Here is a 21,340-nt window from a genome sequence, read left to right on the forward strand (position 1 = left end):
CATGTCACTAAATTGCTCCCATAAGTAATCACTTCCAAAGATGTATTCAGTACTGGTTTCTCTGTTAACTGCTTACACATACTATATATACACCTTCATGTGTGTAACTGTACTGTGGTAGGAGAATGAATTACCACATGTAAAGTTACAATACATTTAGAGTTACTGGAATATAATTCTCCTGTATGTAATCATACAAATCATAACATTTTGGTTAAGATAAAATAAAATAGTTTTTTAAAGATCAAATTAAAATGATGCAGTTTCAATAATTGATTTACTAGGGATTTTACCCATTTTGCTATCTTAAACTGCTTGTGTGAAGCCCTGCACTCACTACCCTGTAGTGGACTCAGACTTTGCACGGTAGTAAAAGAATCTCTTAAATTTCATTATTGGACTCTCTTCTATATTGAAAGATAAATAATATGATCCTTAATACTTCTGGAAGAACACAATCAAAGCAAATAGGTTAGAGAGCAGTATGACTAATATTAACTTCCAAAACTTGCATTTCAGTAAGCTAAGTAGCTAGAGCTAAGTGATCATTGTGTTCTTCCCTGTCATGGTTTGTAATATTAAATCAACTGAACTTCTGGTCATTCATAACTCACAAACAGCATGAGTGGTTTAAGATGGTAGTATCCCCATTGTTGTTTACCTGTCCTTCTTGCCAAGGATTCTCTCTCCTGTGACAGAGAAAGTGAGTATGTGTGCCTGTGGCTCAGCTGCTGCAGTTCATGGTCCAGTGACTTATTTTACCCTGCCAGCAATGATGGGTTTGTACATGGATTGTGAACTGGTGGTGGTGTGCTGTGGGCTTTTGTTGCATTCTTCCACGAGCTCTTAGGGGTTTGCAAAATGGTAGGGGACACAGCTGTGGACAGGAACTTAAACAGCTGTAGGTAAGCGCTGCAGTATGTCAGTCAGATTGCAAGTATGAAAACCTGAATTTAGGAATGACAATTGAATTTATGAGAACCATGATTAGTGTATTTTGCATCTTGGGTAGTGTCAGACTTTATGGAGATAGTTTAAGTGGAATATTATCTTGTTTAAATCATTGAATTTCAATAGCAGAAAGAAGGTGCCTTTATTGGGACCTAGGGATTATGAGCAATTTTTTTTTGTCTCTCAGGAAACAACTGAATTTGGTGGTCCCTGAGAATGAGACTGAAGACATGGATTAGATATGCTTCCAGGATTTTTTATTTTAATTTATCATCTAAGAGGATCACTTTCTGTGTTTGAAATTTCAGTGTTCTAGAGTGTGTTCTAATAAAACACCAGTTTACAGATTTGAAAAATAGTCCATTCCACTTCAGAGCGCTGGCTTATTTGGGGTTCAATCACAATGTAATAAAGATCAGCACTGCAAACTCTTCAATGCCATATTACAAAGTAAATACCCAATTTGCTGTCTGTCTGTTTCCTTCTCTCTCCATCGTTACTGGTTTTACATGGATCTTTTAAGTATTTTTCTAGGTGATTTTTTTTTTTTCCCAATGATGTTGCTAAAAAGTCTAGGTCCATGGTCCACATGCTTAACTTCTCTAGATGGCTTGTCTTTCATTGTACTTCTTAGAGACTATAATATCTCGTTCTTGGTATAGTTTGCAGATATTTCTTCCCTATCTAGACAGTTTATTCACTTATTTGATCTGCTTTTTAACACTAATTGGAAGGAGGGAAATGAACTAGCCATTTAACTTGTTTTGTTCTTGCCCATGGTCAGGTTACAGTGCATCTGTTCAAGCTTCTCTCTGTTCTTTCCCCACCCTTTCCCCAGACAACCCCCTCAGGAAGTGTTAGCTTTGAAGTTTAATGTCTGACATCATGAGTATGTTTTCCTCATATAGGGTTAATGTTGGCATACCTGAGCCAACCACTGGCTGGGTGTAGTTTATGAAAAACTTTTGTTGCTAGTCTTTTTATTCATCTACACTTACAGCAGTGGCTACTGCCAGATATGAAAGTAGTCAAATGTTTTGTGGGAGTTCACTTTCTCACTGAGGCTGTGTTTAATACCCATATTTCTAAAATAATTTTAACTATAAAAATTTAAATAGTTTTTCTGATATATGCAGCTCAGCCTTATTTTTAAATATTAACAAGTCATGGATGCACCCAGGGAAATGTGATTGGTTATTCTTTTAGCCAAAAATGTTCTGCCTTTGAGGTGGATCTTTCAAGGATGTTGTGGCACAAAAAGTACCTACTGTGAGGTATTTGCCTGTCATTTTAAAAATTCACGTGGTTATTTTTGGACACCCTTTCATTTAATTTTGTGGTAATAGAAATAACAAAGTAGTGGCTTTCTAAGAGTTTGTGTTGCTAAATAAAATCATGAGATCTCTTGCTGTTTGACGATTTAATGCCATTGTCTTTATTTTTTGACAATTTATGGCACAGGAGAGGAAATAAAACCCTTTAAACAACTGGTAAAGTAACGTGGGAAAAATACGTGTAGAGTAATGCTTAGACTTGAATCTTCCACAGTAGCAATTAAAGATAAGATCCCACGGAGCACAGACCTCCCCCAGAAATCCCAGACAACTAGAAAGGTAAAGTGAGGCTATAGAGAAACAGTTATTGCCCAACTTTGCAGAAATCTTTAAATATTATATTTGACAAGCATTTTCTTAATCTCCAAATGCAGAGATGTGTATGGATTATTTAAAATTGAGTGCCTAGTACTCTGTGATAAACAGCAAAACATTATAGAAGTGCTGCAGAATGTCCCTAGACAGAAGAAAATTGTGTCTTAGCAGAGATGGACATCCATATCACCAACAGTCTTTCCAGACATTGATATTTTGACCATCTTTATAACTGCATCTGTGAATAACCGTATTAAGACATGAAGTTGCAGTTCAGTGAATTGCATCTGGTAGTAGGTTGCTTCTGGGTAGTAGCAGTACAGTAGTTAGTAGTTGCGGTAAATGCCCTCTCACTTGGATGACAGAGTGGATGGTATGGTGAGGGTAATGATTGTGTCAGGGACTGTGTATAGTTCACTCTCAAGTCTTATTTTTAAAATCAAAATCCTTGCAGAAGGGAAAAAGTGTCGGGACTGTCTTAAATCATCAGCAGGAACTAGTCATTCCTGGTTCATAGGTTCACATGACTCCTGGCCAGTTCTTGGTCTGCTATAGCTTGTTGGCAGATGTCAGTAGTCCTCCCTCATTCACATGCATCTTTTCATGTTGTTCTTTTTGACTTTGAAAGTTGGAAAACTTGGAGGGGTAGGGAAAGGAAAATGTTTAAATTCTGATATAAGACCAGGAGCCATAGCTCTACATGCATACAGTACTAATTAACTTAAATGTCATTATGCTGCAAAGTTGCCCTACCCATGGGAGTATCCAGCCTTCAGTGAGCAAGTGCCCAGCAGAGCAGACATTAACATCTTCTTGTAAGTCTGCTGCAAGTTGACTCATGTTGGACCTTTCAGTAGGCGAAGTTTGGGAATTCCAATATTGCTTGTTCCCATTTGAATCTTATTACAGTTGTTGCTTTTATTCTAATAATTGGCATTCATTATGATGTAGCTGCCTTTACCAACCTTTAGCCTTTTAAAAATACTGTGTTGTCTAAATGGCTATCCAGGATAATACAGCTATGCCGTCTGAGAAAATGTTGCTTAAACTTTTCATGTATGTGGAGAATTGTGAATGTCCTGATTGTTCAATTTAGGTCAATTACTCTTAACTGTATTCTCAATGCATTTGAAATAAAGATGTTCATTATCGCTTTTGTAAATACTGTAAATATTTCTGGTAACTTTTCCACAAAAGGAATTGATATGTCCTTTTACCAATAATTACCAATAAAAAAAAAGAGGTGCTGGCTGACTGTTCAGAGTTTTGAAATTGGAAGAAACTGACAGAACTATTTTAAAAATCGTTATTGAAGAAGGGTAGGTTCTGTTTAGTGTTATCTTGACAATGGAGGTATGTGAGTTTTTTGTCCTTTTCAGTTTAAAAATGCACTCTAAATGTTTTTAAAAGTGGACCATAAACTTTGAAAAGTGAGGTGATCACTTTGAGCAGTTATTATCAACTTGTTTTATCCTTTCAAAATATCACTACTAATATAATTTTCCAACTTTACTCTCTCATGTCTAGTGTCTCTATAAATTTCATTTTGTTGAGCACTTTTTCCACGAGGTTTGATTTTAGCATGAGAAAGTATACCCAAGTTCTCTCTTATTTGACAACCATAATGAGTTGCAGCAGCACTTAATAGTAGCAAAAATTGTAATTTTCTGTAGATCTGAATACAGTTCTTCCTATTAGTGTCTTACACCTTCATTTCTACTGTTTTGTGATCTATATATACACACACATATATATACACATGCATGTGTGTGTGCACACACACACATGTAAGTATACACTAAAGCTGACTGTACTATGCCTACTCTTGCCTCAATAGTGTTTTACTTTCGTTGTGTGGATAAAGCTACTTTTAACAACTGAGCGCTAAGTGGTATTGAAGTGGTATTGTTGGCTTCAACATCCAAACCTAGAGAGCTGTAAATTGATCAGCATGCATAGATCTCCTATTACATGTGTATTATACTTGAAGTGTGATGATTCAGTTGTGGAGTACTAGAGTGAGTCATTAAGACATTTTATTTTTATAAAAAAAGCTGTTGATTTGTTACACTGTTGTCATTGCCCAGATCTGTGCTATTAGAGAATGCAGTTAAGATTTCATACCCTAGTCTTAAATTTTTACTCCTGTAAATAGCCTCCTTGTTGAAGTAGTTCTGGAATATGGAAAGATATCTGAATTTGATCAAGAATTAGTTTTCCTGGAAGTATGCTGGATGGAATTAGATTGAGGCCAAGGACTCAGCTTTCATAAGGTGAGCCACCTGTGCCTTTCTGAGGGCATCTTCCCTCTCCTGGCTTCTCCCTCTGTTGAGGCAGAGCTGGGTGGTTCTGCTGCCCTGGCTGGGTTTGTGGAGCTGCATTTGGCTGCAGCTCTGGTTTTGGGCGTCTAGGATTGATACAAATTCAGAAAACAAGGATCTAAACCAAGAGTGCTATTTTAGTATCAGAAACAGAAGCATTTAAAGAAGAAAGCAAGCCATTGGTCTTGAGCCATTCGTGAGCCATTGATCTTGAGCCATTCTTTAGCCTTTCCTGTTTATTTCTTTTTACATTATTGTCTCTCTGTTTTATGTTTTATTGTATGAATATGATTTTTACTCAGCCCAAAATAAAGTGTTACTGAATTAAGAGATACTTAAGTGTAGTCACAGTCACATCATTCTGAATAAGAAAATGTTTCAGTCAACAAAGCTGCTTTGTATTTTTTTCTTGTAATTTATGTTGTGGGTTATTGATTGTGCTAACTGTACTGGTAAAATAAACAGTAGTAGAGAATGTTTCCAGATACTTTGTTGTCTTCGCTGCTGGATTGTTTGAGTGGTATCTAAGTTTTAGTTTTCATCTACTAGCATTCTCCTAAAGACTTCTCAGCGGGAGGTTAGTATAGGCAAAGCTAAGGAAAGTTTCTAGAGCTGAGTCGCTGTCTACTGGAAATTATGAGTTTTTAATAGCACAGACATGGGCTGTTTTCTCCTCTGTGGCCTCAGTACCATCAAATGGGTCCAAGATTGTTTATGTACTAGTATAGATGTAGATAGAAACTCATAATGTGTATGTAAATTACTGTTATACATTGAGGAAGATGTTTGGATATTGCTGTGAAAGATGAGATAAACCTATTTAGCTTACTGTTTCATTTAGCCATGACTATATAGAGGAAAACTAACACTTCAATTATGTCCATTTCCAAGATACATACTCTTTTATAACCTTTCTTGGAGAGACCACATAATCATGTAAGTGGCTGATAAAATTACGGTATTCTGACTGGACAAGTTTGTCAGGCAGTTTCTTCTTTTGAATTAGTTGTTCTATTATTAGTATTAATGAACACTTTGCTAAGAAAGGGCAATTTGATATGGGGAGGGAGCAAAAATGTATCATTTAACAGTATCTTTTACAGGATTTTAATTTTTCTTGCAGTGTATCCCTGTATCGGGGAAATTGCCGACCTCTCAGGTTTGAGCCACCAATGCTGGATTTCCATGAACAGTAAGTTGAAAAGTCTTTTGATCTGTTTAGTTAGACAAATGGAAAAAAAAAATCTCAAGAGCATTTAAAACTGATGGAGAAGGTTGTACACATAAATTGCATTGATAGGTTGTCCGTAAGTGTAGTTGACCTACTTGTTCCAGAGAGCCTGTGTACTCGGTCTTAAACATCATGTAGTGACCTATCAGCTGCCATGGTTTTAGTAGTGTAGGTACTTGTACTTACTTTTTAGGTACTTGTACAGCTGCTCTGCAGAGTGGAAACGTTATAAGTCTGGAACTTAACGTACTGAGGTGAGATTACCTTTCTGCTTGTGCATAACCCATGTCAGACAGCATCTATTCTAGTATGTTCATTTTACTATTGCTTTGGTGGGGAAAAAAAACTTTGTCAGTGGATCTGCAGTTATTAGAACAGTAACGTAGAGTTGTGAAAATAACAGCCTCAAGGAGGGCAAACAGACTTCAGGAACCTAGCTCCGTGCTCCACCTTGCAGCTGGTTGCTGTTTTGATTCTCAGTGGCTGAATGTAATGGTTTACAGCAAACTTACCTGTGACTTCTCTAAAAGATAAAAGAAAGATAGGAGGAAGGGAGTTTAACAATTTCAACAATGTACCTGTTTGTAATCAGTTCCTCTGAGAACTACTTCAGTCTTAACTTTTCTTACCAGTAACTGGTTACTCTGTATAGGTAGCTACAAACATTCTTCTTGTTAACAGTCAAAATCAAAAATCAGTTCTGGAGTTGGTGTACATGGATGCAGCCTCTGTGCATGTTTGATACAATATGATGTATACTTCTGTGTTTCTGAAAGAAGAGAGGCTGTAACTATATATTGTTTGCATAGAGTAGTTTTCCAGAAATAACCTTTATACAAAAAAACAAATGTAATGCCACTAAATAGCAAAGCTCTATGAAAATGCCTCATTTTACAGAATTTATTTGTGCGCAGTCTAATAAAATTGTAACTTTTACTACTATGTATAGACATAATAAATCACTCTGTCCCCTCTTCCTTATTCCTTCAAAATTTCAGAATCTAGCTTTTGATGTTGTGCATTTTCATTGGGTTTTTTTTTTTTGTAATGTCAGTAACTGGTCCTAGATAAGAGGATATTGAGCTTCTAAATTGAATAGTAAAATACCTAGTCATAAGCCCTGCTCTACTGCATCTTTGCTATAATTAAATTAGGTTATAGTTAACAAATTAGTGAGTGCAGTAAAAACTCAAACTTGTAGAGCAGTTTGCTCCTTGTTAGAGTTACTGTAAACTTACCTGTTGATTTGGTTTTAAGTGATTTTTCTCTTAAAATTGTAGAAATTTTCAGTTCATACTAATAACAGAATTTGACATTGTATTTTGTACACCTTTTTCTAATATGAATAAGGTGTTTTGTTGAAGTGCTCTGAAATGTCTTGCTTTTAAAGGTCATCTATCGTTTGCATGCTTATCTGAAGAAAGCTACATGTACTTCTTTGCTTTGTGGATTTCCAAAGATGCCTTTTTTTTTTAATTTTTATTTTGCTAAAAATAGATCCCAGACAGTATCATAAATACTTTAAGCTGTTCTTCGTAATATTTTGGCTTTTAGGTAAGCTGTTCTTGTCAGAGCTGAAAGCATTGAAGAAATAGTGTAGATCTAGTATACTGTTAAAGTAGTGCAAATCTCTTACTTTTAAGAAGGGCTCTGTACAATAAGTGCAGAACTGCAGTGGGGGTCACTGCCTTCTATCAGTTAAAATAGAGAACCTGTGTGTTAGATCTTGGTTCATTATGTGTTCTATTTAATTTTTTTTCCAATTTTTCTGTTGTAGTTTAGGTCACAATCTCAGGCAGAAATTGTCTTTTGATTTAGATATAAAGCCCCAAAGTTCATTTTAAAACCTGTACTTAGGAATTTAAATAAAAGTGAACCAACTCTGAGAAATGGTGAGTAACTCAACCTTATGGTGGGAACAATCTGCAGGTGCCAAGCTCCTTGAAAGTCAAATAAAGCAGATTGAAGCTTTGGGCTTTTTTGCCTTTTAAAATAGGGTTTTCACATTCAAATTCTGGCTTTTCTTTCTTTGGTAATAATGATTTTTAGGAAAGACAGAAAATGCATATTTAGTTTCTGAATAAGTATTGTACCTAAACGGTGTTTTGTTAACAGGTAGCATGTAGCATTTAGTAGAGCAATCTTATTCAGAGTTCATGTCTATGCTGAGTTATCAACGTGTATGGTTCCTAGGCTTAAGAAAGTTGCAACATCTAATTTCAGTTGTAAGCTAGCCCATTCTTCCTGTGACCTTTTCAGTCTGCTAAGAGTGTGTGGGTTTAATCAGATGTTTCAAAAACATGCCAACTTGAGCAGAAATAATATTTATTAAAAGTTATTTTATCTAGGGATCTCAGAAAACTAAAGTCAGTATTAAGTTGATAAATAGGTGCTGTAGACAATTCCTGTGTTCCAGCTGGGGACGAGATTACAGTGGCCTTATATATCTTTTTTATAACAGTTGGGGGGGGGGGTGTTAATGCTGTTTTAATATAAAATAAGCACTACCATAATCTACCACTTTGAAGGCAGTCCAGGTAATCTCACATTTATCAAAGGAAATGTAAATGTATGCTGTATGTTAGGATATGCAAATCCTTAGCTCACTTGAAGAGATCCCAAATGTTCTCTGTATACATTAAACCTGTGGGAATGGGGTGGAACTGAGGCAGTTTCTCCCATATCACTGCTCCAGGGGACTGCTTGGACTAAGTGGAATACTCATTTGGTTATTTAATGTGAAAGCCTCCTGCCTGTGTTTCTGAAGCAATAAAAGTCTTCCTCTGGCACAAATTCTGCAGCATGTTGGATATTGGAGATTTGGGGCTTTAAAGTAAACAAAGCAGCAGAAAAACCTCCACCCAAAACCAACTCCACAACTAGCTGCCTTTATTCCTAGCTGTGTTCTCTTCCTTGTAATCTCTTTTAATCTGTTACTCTCCCCTGTTGTTAAATGGGAATGGAATAATTGAGGTGTTCTAACATACAAACAGTAACCATTAAGTCGTCATCCATAGCTTTGGGAGTTGGTTGCTCAGAGGCTATTTTGGCAGAACAGTCATTAACTATATGGCTTTCTGTGTTTGAGACAAGTCTTCATATTAGAGCTCTTGCAGGTGGCCCATCTGGGTGAAGACTGAAGAATACTCTTGCAGGGCAGTTTATATTCAGTTCTTGCACCTGCCTTGTGGGACAGCTTGAATCTTCATAGATCTTGATACATTGCCTTCATCTGTGTTAATTCAACTCTGACTATATCAAAAGTAAAGTTTGTAAGTACTTCACAATTTTTTTGGTAGAAGTAACTTTTGGTAGTGGAGCACAGGTATTGAGTATTTTAGGATACTAACACAATATCAGCTAGAGCTGCTTACCATCAAGATTTTAAAATGTGGAATTATTTTAAAGATGAAGCTGACATCTTACTCCTGCTTCAGAGAAATGATTGGTAGTGTATGAAATACTTTTAGCAAAAGTAATATTTTAATCCTTGATCAACATATACTTCTCTGGTGAATGGAGGTTTTTGCTTCACTCAATTTGAGCAAGGTCCCATTCTCTAGTCAAAGTTTGCTCGTTGGTAGGACAGCATTCTGAAAAATCTGTCTTTTGGTTTTCTGTTGATAAACAGTCTTGCTTTGCATTTCCTTTGAAATGTTTTCCTTGGGGGTTTTTTGTAACACTTTCATGTTTCTTATTTGTGAGCTCTAGTATTTGGCAGGATATTCCATGAAAGCTTGAGCTGACCTTGAAAGCAATTGCTTGGTAATGTTCAAATATTTGAGACCTTCTTGCAGGTCTTGAGACCTTATGTTACTTCAAGTAACATAAGGTTAGCATAAGTTTAGCAAATTGGTCTATTTTCTTCAAGAACTCCAATCTCTTAACAGTAAATAGTGGAGAATGTTAGCAACTGGAGAGTTTATCCAAATATCTAGTTTTCTTACATTTTAAACAAGTATATTTACAAATGGTGAAAGGACCTATGAGGTACCTATAATGTGCAGCCAAATATTTACACAGTACAATTGATACATTTCTAATGTATGGGAGTTTGAGATTGTTGGTGTTTTTAAAAAATGTTGCAAAAGGAAATTTTTATTTCCCTTGGAGTTTGTTAAATGTAACAACTGTTGACAATAAATTGATATTTAGTCCAGATCTACCTCTGGTTTTGGTCGCATCTCATGTTAGACTGCAAATGCTGCCAAAGCAAATAATAGTTTATTACTTTCTTAGATTCATTCATATCACAGTTGATGACATGATTGGATAAGATTCTACTACTGGTGTTTTGTATATGGGGTTTTGCTAACTGTTTGGAAAAGATGTGATTTATTGTATGGGATCTAAGTTAGATTTCTAACATAAAATGGGGTGTTTGCTCCATTTAGTATGTTACATGGACACTAACTTTTTGTCAAGTGTAATATAAAAGAACTTTCTTGATTTGTTGAAAGCCAGTGAAATCTGGAAGCTGGGAAACAATTGGTCTGTAGGCTAGTACAAAACCAAACCCCTTCTCTTTTCGTTCACTTTTCCGAGTTAGAGATACATTTGCATTCTCAGACTTATGTGCTTCTGTTACTCTAACCTCAATTAAAGCAGCAACTTGTCTGTGTCACTCAACCAGTGATGCATACAGTTTCACATGAAACAGGAAGAATGCTGTAGTCACTAATTCTCTAGTCTGTACATCATGCAGGCTTCCTTCACGTAAGGGACTAGCATTTTCTACAGGATGGGGTACAAAAGGCATTTTCTTTCAGTATCTATAGAGGTAACCTTGTAAGACCAACTCATTTCATTTCATTAAAAGTAGCTGGATACATTACAAGTCAACACCCAAGTTCTTATTGATGGAGCTCGCTCTCTCTGATCCTCTGGATGGTTGAGGAAATTCCCAAGCTGCATATATTTAGAGGCTGGGAGAGTTTTCTGCGCACCTGACTTTGTATGCTTTCCACATTGTTACACTTCTACCTTCCAGGCATCTGCTACTCACTCCTATCTGACACAGGATACTGATTTAACCCGCGTGAAGCTTTTGATATGCTATGTGACAACTGGTCTTAATATTGTTTCAGCAGTTGCCAAAGATGCTAAAAGGAAAAAATAGTTGGGGAAAAACATGTGTTAAACTCTCAAATTTATGAGGAATTTACCTGAATTGAATCTTGAGTATATTTATCTATATTCCCAGCATTCCAAAATGTAAGTGGGAAGCTGTTGGTTGACTTCAGTTCTCTCTCCAGCCTCATTAGAAACAATAGGAGACAGAAGAGGAAGAATGTATCTGCTGAATTTTATATCCTTTGCTTTTCAATAATAGATTAGTATCGGTTTTCATAAATCAAGTGAGCACTTTACAGAGGTGTCTAAAGTATATGTGGTAAGAGTAAATGTAATTGCTCTTTTAAAAGGCATTTTCTCAATCCATATTTGCTTCCCAGTGAGTAGCTACATCTTTTTGCAAGTTAAGTTTTGAGCCAATGAATCAAGGGCTCATCTCCCCAACTTTTTGCAGGAGGCGGTTTCCTTTTTTAAAATAATCCACCTCTTGATCCCTAGAGCAGGAATGAATTCCATTACAAGAACATGCTTACAATACACTGCAGATATTAACTCAGACTTTGGAAAGAGTTGAGTTGCAGCAGTAAAGAACGTGAACACAGTTGTCTTTACCCATTTGAACAGGCACCTCACCCTTGTTAATTACCATCTTTGCATCTAGGTTGTGGTATCTGTTTTTTATCAGTGTAGGTGGAGCTAGCATTATGCAGGGACAACAGATCAGGAGCAAAATCTTAAGTGCTTTGACAGTTCATGTTTGCCTGAAGGTGTAAGTCTGCACCAGCTTCTTGCAATGAAAAATGCTAGCTGTGACTGCTCCAGGAAATTCTGCTGTAAAATTTGATACCAGGTAACACTATACTTGTTCAGATCATTTTGGCTTGATAATCTGCAGCCTGGAGAGCATCCCTTACGTGATTATTGCTTGGGATGTAGGTTCATTAAAGGTGTCTGGCGCACACTGCTTTACCTGGATTTTACCATGTCTGATAGCAGAAAAAACAAGTGAGGTTTGTCCTATTTCTGTAAATTTGGCTAACATCAAGCTTAAAAAATATAGGGAAAGCTGTGCCTGAGCAAAACATAATACTGGACTCATTGTTTCAAAATCAGAATGGTCAACAAAATAGTAAAATAAACCATAGTCCTAGCAACAGAATTCCTTTTTAGTGACTTCTGCATTTATCACCTATAATTATACTGTGGTGGTTTAGTCTGGAATCTGAAGTTAGTGAACTGTGATGTCTGTCATGGCTGCTTCCCTACTAGTTGTTTTTTATAAGCTTTAGCCTCTCAAATATAATGTCTTATATTCCCCTCTTTTCAGAGCTTGAAAAGCGTGAAACTCTTAAAATATCATTAATATTTGAAACTTTTCCTGGGATAATGAGTTTTACTTCCAAACTACTTTTCTGACAGGAACAGGCTGGCACTTCAGTATTGTCGGTTCATTCAACGTAGTTTTCTTGGCTTTGTGGTGTTTTACACATTATGCATCATAAAAAGTATCACTTAAGTCAACTCTGATCTTAGGTTTTCTGGCTGGCTGTAGAGACCGCAGGTGATAAGCTACTCATGTCGTTTGCTCACATGTAATACAGTGCTTAAAATCTACCTCATCTTCTCTTGCTTCCTGCTGTTGTGGTTGGTGGGAACTGTTCTGCTTGATTCTTGTTTTCAGCTCCTAAGCTCCTCTTACGAAGACTGGTTGGAGTGCATTGTAATAGAGGGGGAGTACGTTTTCCCCTTCTTGGGGAGCTACTGAACCTGATCTGGGGAAGAGAAGCATCCAGAAACTGCACTGTGGCAAGCAAAAGAGTTGCAACAAGGTGCTGGGAGCACGTCTTCCACTGAGGAGAATGAGAAATTGCAGTGAGAACTAGGGAACAGACAGCTGATCCTCAGGAGAGACTGAAAGAGCTTTCTTCAATGTTAGAGGAGTTGGACTTTTATTTCTTTTTTTCCTTTTTTCTTTTTTCTTTTTTTTTTTTTTGGTGTTGGTAGAATCAGAGAGTATTTGTTTAAGGCATGACCACTTTCTCTAAACAACAAATTCACTGCGAAATTGCTGACTGTTATAAAAGCTTGCTTATGCCTTTCACAGTTACCAAGCAGATAAAATACTCAAGCCCATCTGTACTGATGTCAGTGAAGGTGTGTTTGAAGCAGTGGGTTCAGAATTCAGGGAGTGCTGGGTAACTCCATATCAGTAGATATGCCTTTCTCAGTTGTGTTTTTGTGGGTGGTGTTTTTGTTTGGGTTTGGGTTTGGTTTTTGTTTGGGTTTTTTTTGCTGGGTGTGGGGTAGAGATGGGGAACTTTGGAGGGCTGTTTGATTCCATTGATCAACAGTGTAGCAGTTACAGCAGTTAATGCAAAACATCACAGGGGATAAACCATTTCCCTTTCTAATAACCCCATCTATACTGGCAACAGATACGAATACTTTTATGTTATGGTTTAACCCAGATGTTAGGTTTTGTATGGGTTTTAAAAGGTGGGGAGATAAATTTTCATCTTCATTACTAGTTAAGTTAGAGAAGTCAAAATGAGATTTTTTTTTTTTTTTTGACAGTGAAAGAAGGATCAAATGTTTGAGGGAGACATGGAATTAGGAGGACTCAGCAAGCAAAGCAAAGAGATTTACAGCAGTAGAGTGCAGATATATTCTACTGTTAGTGATGATGCAGTTTACTGAAGGTTAATAACTGTGTCTTTGAATTAATATCATGGTCTCTAGCATCTATCTGTTTAGCCCATGTTTCATAACTAGGAGATTCTGTCTGTTACTGCAATCACTTTGTAAATTGTGGTATAGTTTGATTACTGTCAATAAATCTTCCATTCAATGCAACCTTTAATTTACAGCAAACTTATGTTGCTCTATCTATTGAGACACACCCCCCTCCAAGTTGAAAAACCGTGCAACTACAATAGTGCTTATTAATTTGGCCTGATAAAGTTAACAGAGGATGGCAGAACAACTGCCTGTTACTGGTCATCATCACTTCAGGTACTACAGATAGTAATTCTTAGCAATAGTTTTGTGATCCTTGCAATGTTTGGAGCAGGTGACATTTGGAGGGAGTGCTACATGGATATGTGTAGCCTGAAAGTTAAGAGTTAATTATTTTGAATTTCAAAACTTAATTTGGAGCAAACTGTAATCTACATGCTTTATTAGTGCTTTGGTGCTGATGCTTAACATATATGTGATAAAAGGCATGAAAAAAATTCTGAAGAGATACCAAAGTCTGAAAAATAATTGGTGAAACTGAAACATTTATTGTCACGTCAGCTGTTGTAAGCAAAAAGGAGCAAGCCTAAAGCTTGTGTGGAATAAATTGTTAGCATGTCTTGTTACTGAAAAAGTGTGCTGTTGTTTAACTGTTTGACTTCTGTGTTTTAGACTTGTAAATTCTAGAATTTATCTCAAGCATTTCTTATTTTTTTTTCCTTAAGGTATGAATTCAAATGCAATATACAAATAAAATAGTTGTTGCTGCACATGTCTGTGTACTTAATTCTGTAGAGCATATTATAAAATATAATACCAGAAAAATTCTGGGTTCTGGGTAAGACTACTTACAGTCTATCAGGAAAAAAATTGTGCTTAGACTTTTGTCTAGAGTGTGTTCTGTTTATTTTAAGTTGCTGTGTGCAACTTTCTTAAGATAATTATTTAGAGTTCTAGGACAGGAAGAGAAAACTTTGCCTCTTCTGACTCTGAAGTAAAAACCTGAAAAATAGAATTTCATTTTGGATAGGTGTCATCTTAGAGGATGATAACAATGTTAGGTAAGCCTTCAGGAAAAGTAATCAATAAAAAAATGGAAAAGATGTTAACTAAGTAATTCTTCAAGGTAGAATTTACGTATGTTACTTGAAAAAACATTTAATGCAAAGTTCTGTTGTCAGTGTTTATCACTGTTATGTTCCTGTCTGGTTTAATGGGACAAAGCCCAATGCTCTATTTTCTATAATTCTAACACTTTAAAAATATTCTCTCTCTGTTTCGACAGGCCAGTTGGAATGCCAAAAATGGAAAAAGTTTACCTACATAACCCTAGCTCAGAAGAAACAATTACGTTAGTATCAATATCTGCTACAACATCACATTTTCATGCATCATTTTTTCAAAATAGGGTAAGTTATTCTGCTTTCTCAGAATTAGTTTTTCCTTCCCCCTTCCCACCCCAAATGTGAGCTTGATTTCCCTCCCTTCTTTAAATGAGCTACTTACTGCAATAATTACGTACCTAAAAGTATTAAGATACTGCAGTTCTTGATTCTCACATCAGTTACCAAGCAAATTGAACTGAGCACAGAAACACACACAAACTCTACTAGAAGAGGAGTGAAATACTGCATAGGAGTTCTGACTGTGTTGGTAGTGTGTACTGTAACTGACAGTGTAACAGCAGATCTCCATTGTTGCTGAAGTGACCAAATGTACATTGCCTTAAAGCACATACAGGAACAAGCTGTTCTTACAGTTTTTCGGAAAATTGTGTTAGTGTGAAGCAGTCACTCTAATGCACTTATGACTACTGCAATTATGTTACAGGAACTTGCAAGTTAAAAAGCATGGTGTCAGCAGGGTTAACTCTTAACCACATTGCTGTCAGATACAGTCCTCTAGTTTCAGTTTTGTCTGCAGGGCCTGTGGTTTAACAGGGACCATGCAAACACTAAAAACTTCAGAAAACCTGTCTATAAGCAACCTTTCTCACTTATGGAAGTCTTGTAGGAATTGCCTTTCTCCAATGTTCTGTAAACTGCCAGTCCAAAATATTTCTGTGATAAGCTGAACTCTCGAGAATTAAACATAAAAATTAAATTAAATATGATCCTGCACTAGATAATGTAAAGTATTGTATTTAGGTTGTAAAGTATTGGGTTTTTTATTATTTTGTTACACATTTCAATTTGTCTAAAACTTCTATTATTTTTTTCCAAATCCACAGTAGACTTTCTAACTTCAGTTTTCCGTAAAGAACACATGGAGATCTTCTGTAGCACAAAAGCTATTGTTCATCTGCAGGGTGGAATGTCTTCAATAAACAGTTTTGCTTATTCCTCTGCTTGCTTGCTTTTTTTTTCCCAGAAAATTCTTCCAGGAGGGAATACGTCCTTTGATGTAGTTTTCCTCGCAAGAGTAGTGGGAAATGTAGAGAACACTTTATTTATTAACACTTCTAATCATGGGGTATTTACTTATCAGGTAAGAGAATTACAGTCTTTCAGAAAAAGTTGTGAAGTGTGAATCAACCAGAGCAGTATCTATTATGGCATACTTAACAATCCAAGGATATTTGCACAATAGTGGTGGGGTTTTTTTATCACCCCAGCTGAAGAAGTTTCCATTCCTGCTGCTTGTTGTAACACAGAGGTATACCATTGTAAATATCTGTAGGGCAGTACTGTAAGCCAGATTGATGAAACTATGTAGGGTTTAAAATTCTCCCAACAATTTTTTTGTTATTTTAGTGGCTTATTGCAGTGATCTAGCTCATTCTTTAGCTCTGTACTCATCTGAGATTCAGAAAGATAAACCAGACAGAAGAGAGAGTCTGAAAAGTGAGAGAAATCCTTTTGTTGAAAGAATATGACTCTTACCATGGTAATAGTTAGAGAACAACAAAAACAATTCCCATATGGATAGTCTGTTCCATAATGGTATGATTAAAGGATATTTCACATCTTTTGTAACCTTTAGCTGGTATCTAGTGTTTCAGAGTATCAGAAAAAAAGATGTTATTTTGACTTCTTGTGTTCTAAATATGTCAGTGTAAGTAGTAGCTATGAGAAATACCCTTTAGTGGCACGCTAAACCAGTTTATTTCAGTGCTTTAGCATGATACTGGTTTTACATGGTCAGTTAGAAGTATACATAAAATTAATTGAAGAGAGTACTTGGTAGATTACTAAAATTGGCACACATGTTAGGCTCTGCAACAATTACATACAGCTACTTAAGCTTGTTTTTCTTTTTCTGAACTAGGTGTTTGGCATTGGAGTACCGAACCCCTACCGACTGCGCCCATTTATTGGGGCACGAGTTCCTGTAAATAGCAGTTTTTCTCCTATAATAAATATACATAACCCTCACAGTGAACCTTTGCAGGTGAGCCTAAGAGAAAACCATTAAATGCTCATTTATATTTATGATATTAAACTGATTTTTTTTTTAATTTGGTACTTCTTAAAATTCTGTTTCAACTGTAAAGCTATTTGAGACCAAGTCTTTCATATTATATAAATGTTTTTCTGTTTAAATGCAAATCAGTTGTTCTAAAAATCGTAGCTTATGCTCACAGATATCTTAATTTGCTAAATTGAGGTTTACTGTGAAATTTCCATTTTTAAAATGGTCATAATTACTGCAAAATAAAGAATTAAACTTCACTGGTAATTAAGAAAAATACTGAAGTAAACAAAGTAAAATAGATCTTGTGTTTTTAATTCAGGCATGCCTTCTAGCTTCCTTCTGCTTGTATTGCACAGCATAAGGTGTCTTTATGGTATTCACTAGTATGTAATTATAATACCTGATAACTAAAACAGGATCCCTTTAAAGTTGAGTGCTAACATTTTCCTGTTACCCACCTCAGGTGGTAGAAATGTATTCCAGTGGAGGTGATCTCCATTTAGAGCTTCCAACAGGTCAGCAAGGAGGTACAAGGAAACTCTGGGTGAGTAGTCATGTCTTGCAGCATTTATTGTACTTGTTTGGGGAGGTTTTATTTTGATATGATTTTAGGTTTGGGGTTTTTTTTTACCAACTTTTCTTCTTGTCATCTAATCATTATAAATACCTCATAAAAATTGAAAAGATAACAGTGTCTGTTAATTGTATGGTAATTGGAATTGAAGGAAAGGTTTATTTAAAAGAAGCCACCTGTATTGAGCTGCACTTTTTTGAAATGAGAGGAATAAGATGATTCCCTGTAGAATGAATTACACCTGCCTAAGCATTCAGGACAATGTAGTCCTCTTGATGGCCTGTGAGCTGGATCTAACCCACAGGAAAAATAAACTGAATTTTTTTTTTTTTTTTTTTTTTTTAAACTGAGAAAGTCATTCCTGCAAATCACTATGAATGCCTACGTGGGTTGAAAAAGCAGCTGAATGGACTTAAGGAAGAAGAATCTATTAAGAACTACTAAATAATACAGCAGTATGTCTAGCTGCAATAAATCCCTAGATCATGAGTCAAAAGTGGCTGGAAACTGTTCTGGAAAATATTCATACATGCATGGCCTGCAGTTACTCTTCATGTCTGCTGCTGGAGACAGGGTAGTGGGTTGGATGGACTCACAGTCTGGCCCGTTAAATCTGTTCTGTTGTGTTCTTCACTTAATGTAGTTTTGAAGTAACACATACTGATATCTTTAAGTGAAATAAATTTTAGAAGCATCCTGAAGCTACAGTATTGGCTCTGTGCTGTATATCACACTGGGTAATGTCCAACTAGATACAAAACCTATTTTCCCCTTTAATTAGAATTATTCCTTTTTTTGATGACTGCTTTTTGTCTAGGAGAGACTTTAAAGTCATTTGGCTCCAAAACTTGTCTCTTGCTCAAGTGTATCTTTACAGTCACTGATGGTTACATCTGTTGTAATGAGTAAAGCCAGGATATTTTCAAGTGAGCCAAGAAGGATGATCACAAAACTTAATTCCTGGCTTTTCTGGAGAAAGTCCATGAGAATGGCAGTATTTTAGTTTTAGATACAAAAGTTGCAAACAAGTGAATATGAATACATTTCACAAGCATTTTAAAAAATGCTGAGGGTTAGATGTAAACATTGAAATAGATCTTTTAAAAATGAATGTCCTAATGTTTTGACACTGTTTTAGTCAAATGGCAGTGCTTCTAAAGATAGTTCCTTCCTTGTTGTCAAAAGAACTCAAGGGGAATGTTGAATTCTGTACCCATTAGTAGGTATGTATTGTATGTACATACATACATATGTATTGTAGTTAGGTATGTATTGTATTAGTACAAACATGTTAGAGCCACAAACAAAAGAATAGAAGATTTTTAAATGTCTGATTTATTTCTAGTTCTGTTTTTTGAGCATGTAGCTTTTCAGAGCATGTAACTCTTCAGCTTCTCTGGGCCAGGCTGCCAGTTAAAGCAATGATGACAGGCATGTGAAAGCTTCCAGTGTATTGCATGGAAAGGCAGTCAGGTTAATGCTAGTCAGTACTAATCCTCTTGTTTTTCATATCAACCATTGCTATTTCAAAACAATAAGGCAATTAGAAAAAGTTAAACCAGTAGGAGGAAACACCCAGTTATATCGTTGTATTGACTATGTCAAGAGCTGCACTGCAGTTAAAAAAAGCTGCAAAGTAAAAGAAATTATTTGCAATATGGGATGATACTTTGACATATGGATGTACATAATTGTCTAAAATTGTTTTGATGCCAAATGTTGTTTGGGTTATGGATGAAGCAGTCAGCATATGCTGGAGTATTTTTGTAATCACTGTTCAAAGTTACTTCAGGGATCTGACAAACACTGGATCCCTGGTTACAAATATGGAAGAGTCAAATCACATCCTTTGAAACATTAATGAACGGCTACATTATGTTAGGTCTGTGAATAAGTGCAAAAACAGAACTCAAAATGTTCTTCGTTTAGGGACTCACCAAGTAGTACTAGTTGAAACTAGTTACTAGTTACAATTTGATATTCAGCAGTTTTCAAAAAATACATCTACAGTCATTGTGCCGTGGATGTGCCGGCTTGACGTCCAGAATGGATTGGCATGAGTTTGTACTACAGAACACACAGAAGAGATGTATGAGACAATCAGCATCTATATGGATTACATCCTGTCCAGTTTCCTTCATCAAAAACACAAAAGAAAGAAGCTATCAACTGAAAAGACATCAGCTGATGCAAGGACTACTCATCAAAAATTCCTGCTTTGTGCCATATTTATTTGCATTTAAAGTGGAGGAAGCTCCAAATTTCAAATCAAGGTTTTCATCTTCTATTTGAAAAAAAGAAGAAAAACCCAGTTCCCTAGCCCTTCCGTAATGTGATGGGGAAGAATATGCAGTGTTAGTAATTCAACTACGGTTCTGAAGCTAGTCTTGTGCTCCAGCTGTGTCCAGCAAATAGAGAAAGAGTTCTCTTTCAAACCCCGAATGCAGATTGGAACTGATGGAATAGGCTTGGTACAGAAACTAAAACACATTCTGACTTTTTGCTGTAAATTGCTTGGTGACTAATAAACCTGAAGCTCCACAAGCTTCTGGCTACTTGCAGTTCTCCACTGTTTCAGTTTGTGTTTAGCACTGAAACTGTATGGCTTGTGTCTGCTTTGGAGAAAAAACAGTTAGAATATGCAAAACCAATGTTTGATGTTACAGTACTCAATAACATTTTTATGAATAGATTTTGTTTATTGGTAGATGCTGTCAATTTAGTCTACTGTCTTTTTACCACAATTTTAATAGATGAAAGTTAATGAAATGTGACATAAGTCCTCTTGCATATACCTATTTTTAATCAGTGTCATATTAGGTGATTACAGCTACCTTTACTAAATTTAATGGTAATTTTAGTAACATGCAGCCTATCTCTTACTGCTAGTGCAGCTTTTTCTCTTGCTACAGTCATACTCAATGCTTCTATTGTAATTTTTTGGTGTGGCAGCTTTTTTTGTAATTATTGCACTCTCACAGACGTGCTTTGATTATTTATCAGGAAATACCTCCCTATGAAACAAAAGGAGTGATGAGAGCCAGCTTTTCTTCAAGAGAAGCAGATAATCATACAGCCTTCATTAGAATAAAAACAAATGCCTCAGACAACACAGAATTTATCATTCTCCCTGTTGAAGTAGAAGTTACAACAGGTTTGTAGAAAAGTGGTTGGTTTTTTGTTGGTTTAGGGTTTTTTTGTTCGTCTGTTTTTAGGTTATTCAGCTTGCTTAACTCTTAGTATAATAAGAAAATGATAACTTTTTTTTTTTTTTTTTTCCCCCCTTAAAGCACCAGGAATCTATTCATCAACAGAAATGCTAGATTTTGGTACACTACGAACGCAAGGTAAACTATACTTCAGGTCTCAAAAGTATTTATGAGGATTAGGT

The 21,340-nt window shown here is 36.0% G+C and overlaps 1 protein-coding gene across 2 annotated transcripts in view; it reads left to right on the forward strand.

Annotated features, from left to right (window-relative positions):
- TMEM131 (transmembrane protein 131) overlaps positions 1-21,340 on the forward strand; it is a 100,153-nt gene that overhangs the window by 34,334 nt on the left and 44,479 nt on the right. For both annotated transcript variants that reach the window (XM_069770008.1, XM_069770009.1), the window contains exons 4-10: positions 6,045-6,113; positions 15,247-15,370; positions 16,332-16,448; positions 17,229-17,351; positions 17,839-17,919; positions 20,953-21,103; positions 21,240-21,296. In XM_069770008.1, coding sequence (XP_069626109.1) covers positions 6,045-6,113; positions 15,247-15,370; positions 16,332-16,448; positions 17,229-17,351; positions 17,839-17,919; positions 20,953-21,103; positions 21,240-21,296 — 722 coding nt within the window. The remainder of the gene's footprint in view (positions 1-6,044; positions 6,114-15,246; positions 15,371-16,331; positions 16,449-17,228; positions 17,352-17,838; positions 17,920-20,952; positions 21,104-21,239; positions 21,297-21,340) is intronic.

This window comes from Haliaeetus albicilla, chromosome 25 (genome assembly GCF_947461875.1).
Source record: "Haliaeetus albicilla chromosome 25, bHalAlb1.1, whole genome shotgun sequence".
Taxonomy (NCBI): Eukaryota; Metazoa; Chordata; class Aves; order Accipitriformes; family Accipitridae; genus Haliaeetus; species Haliaeetus albicilla.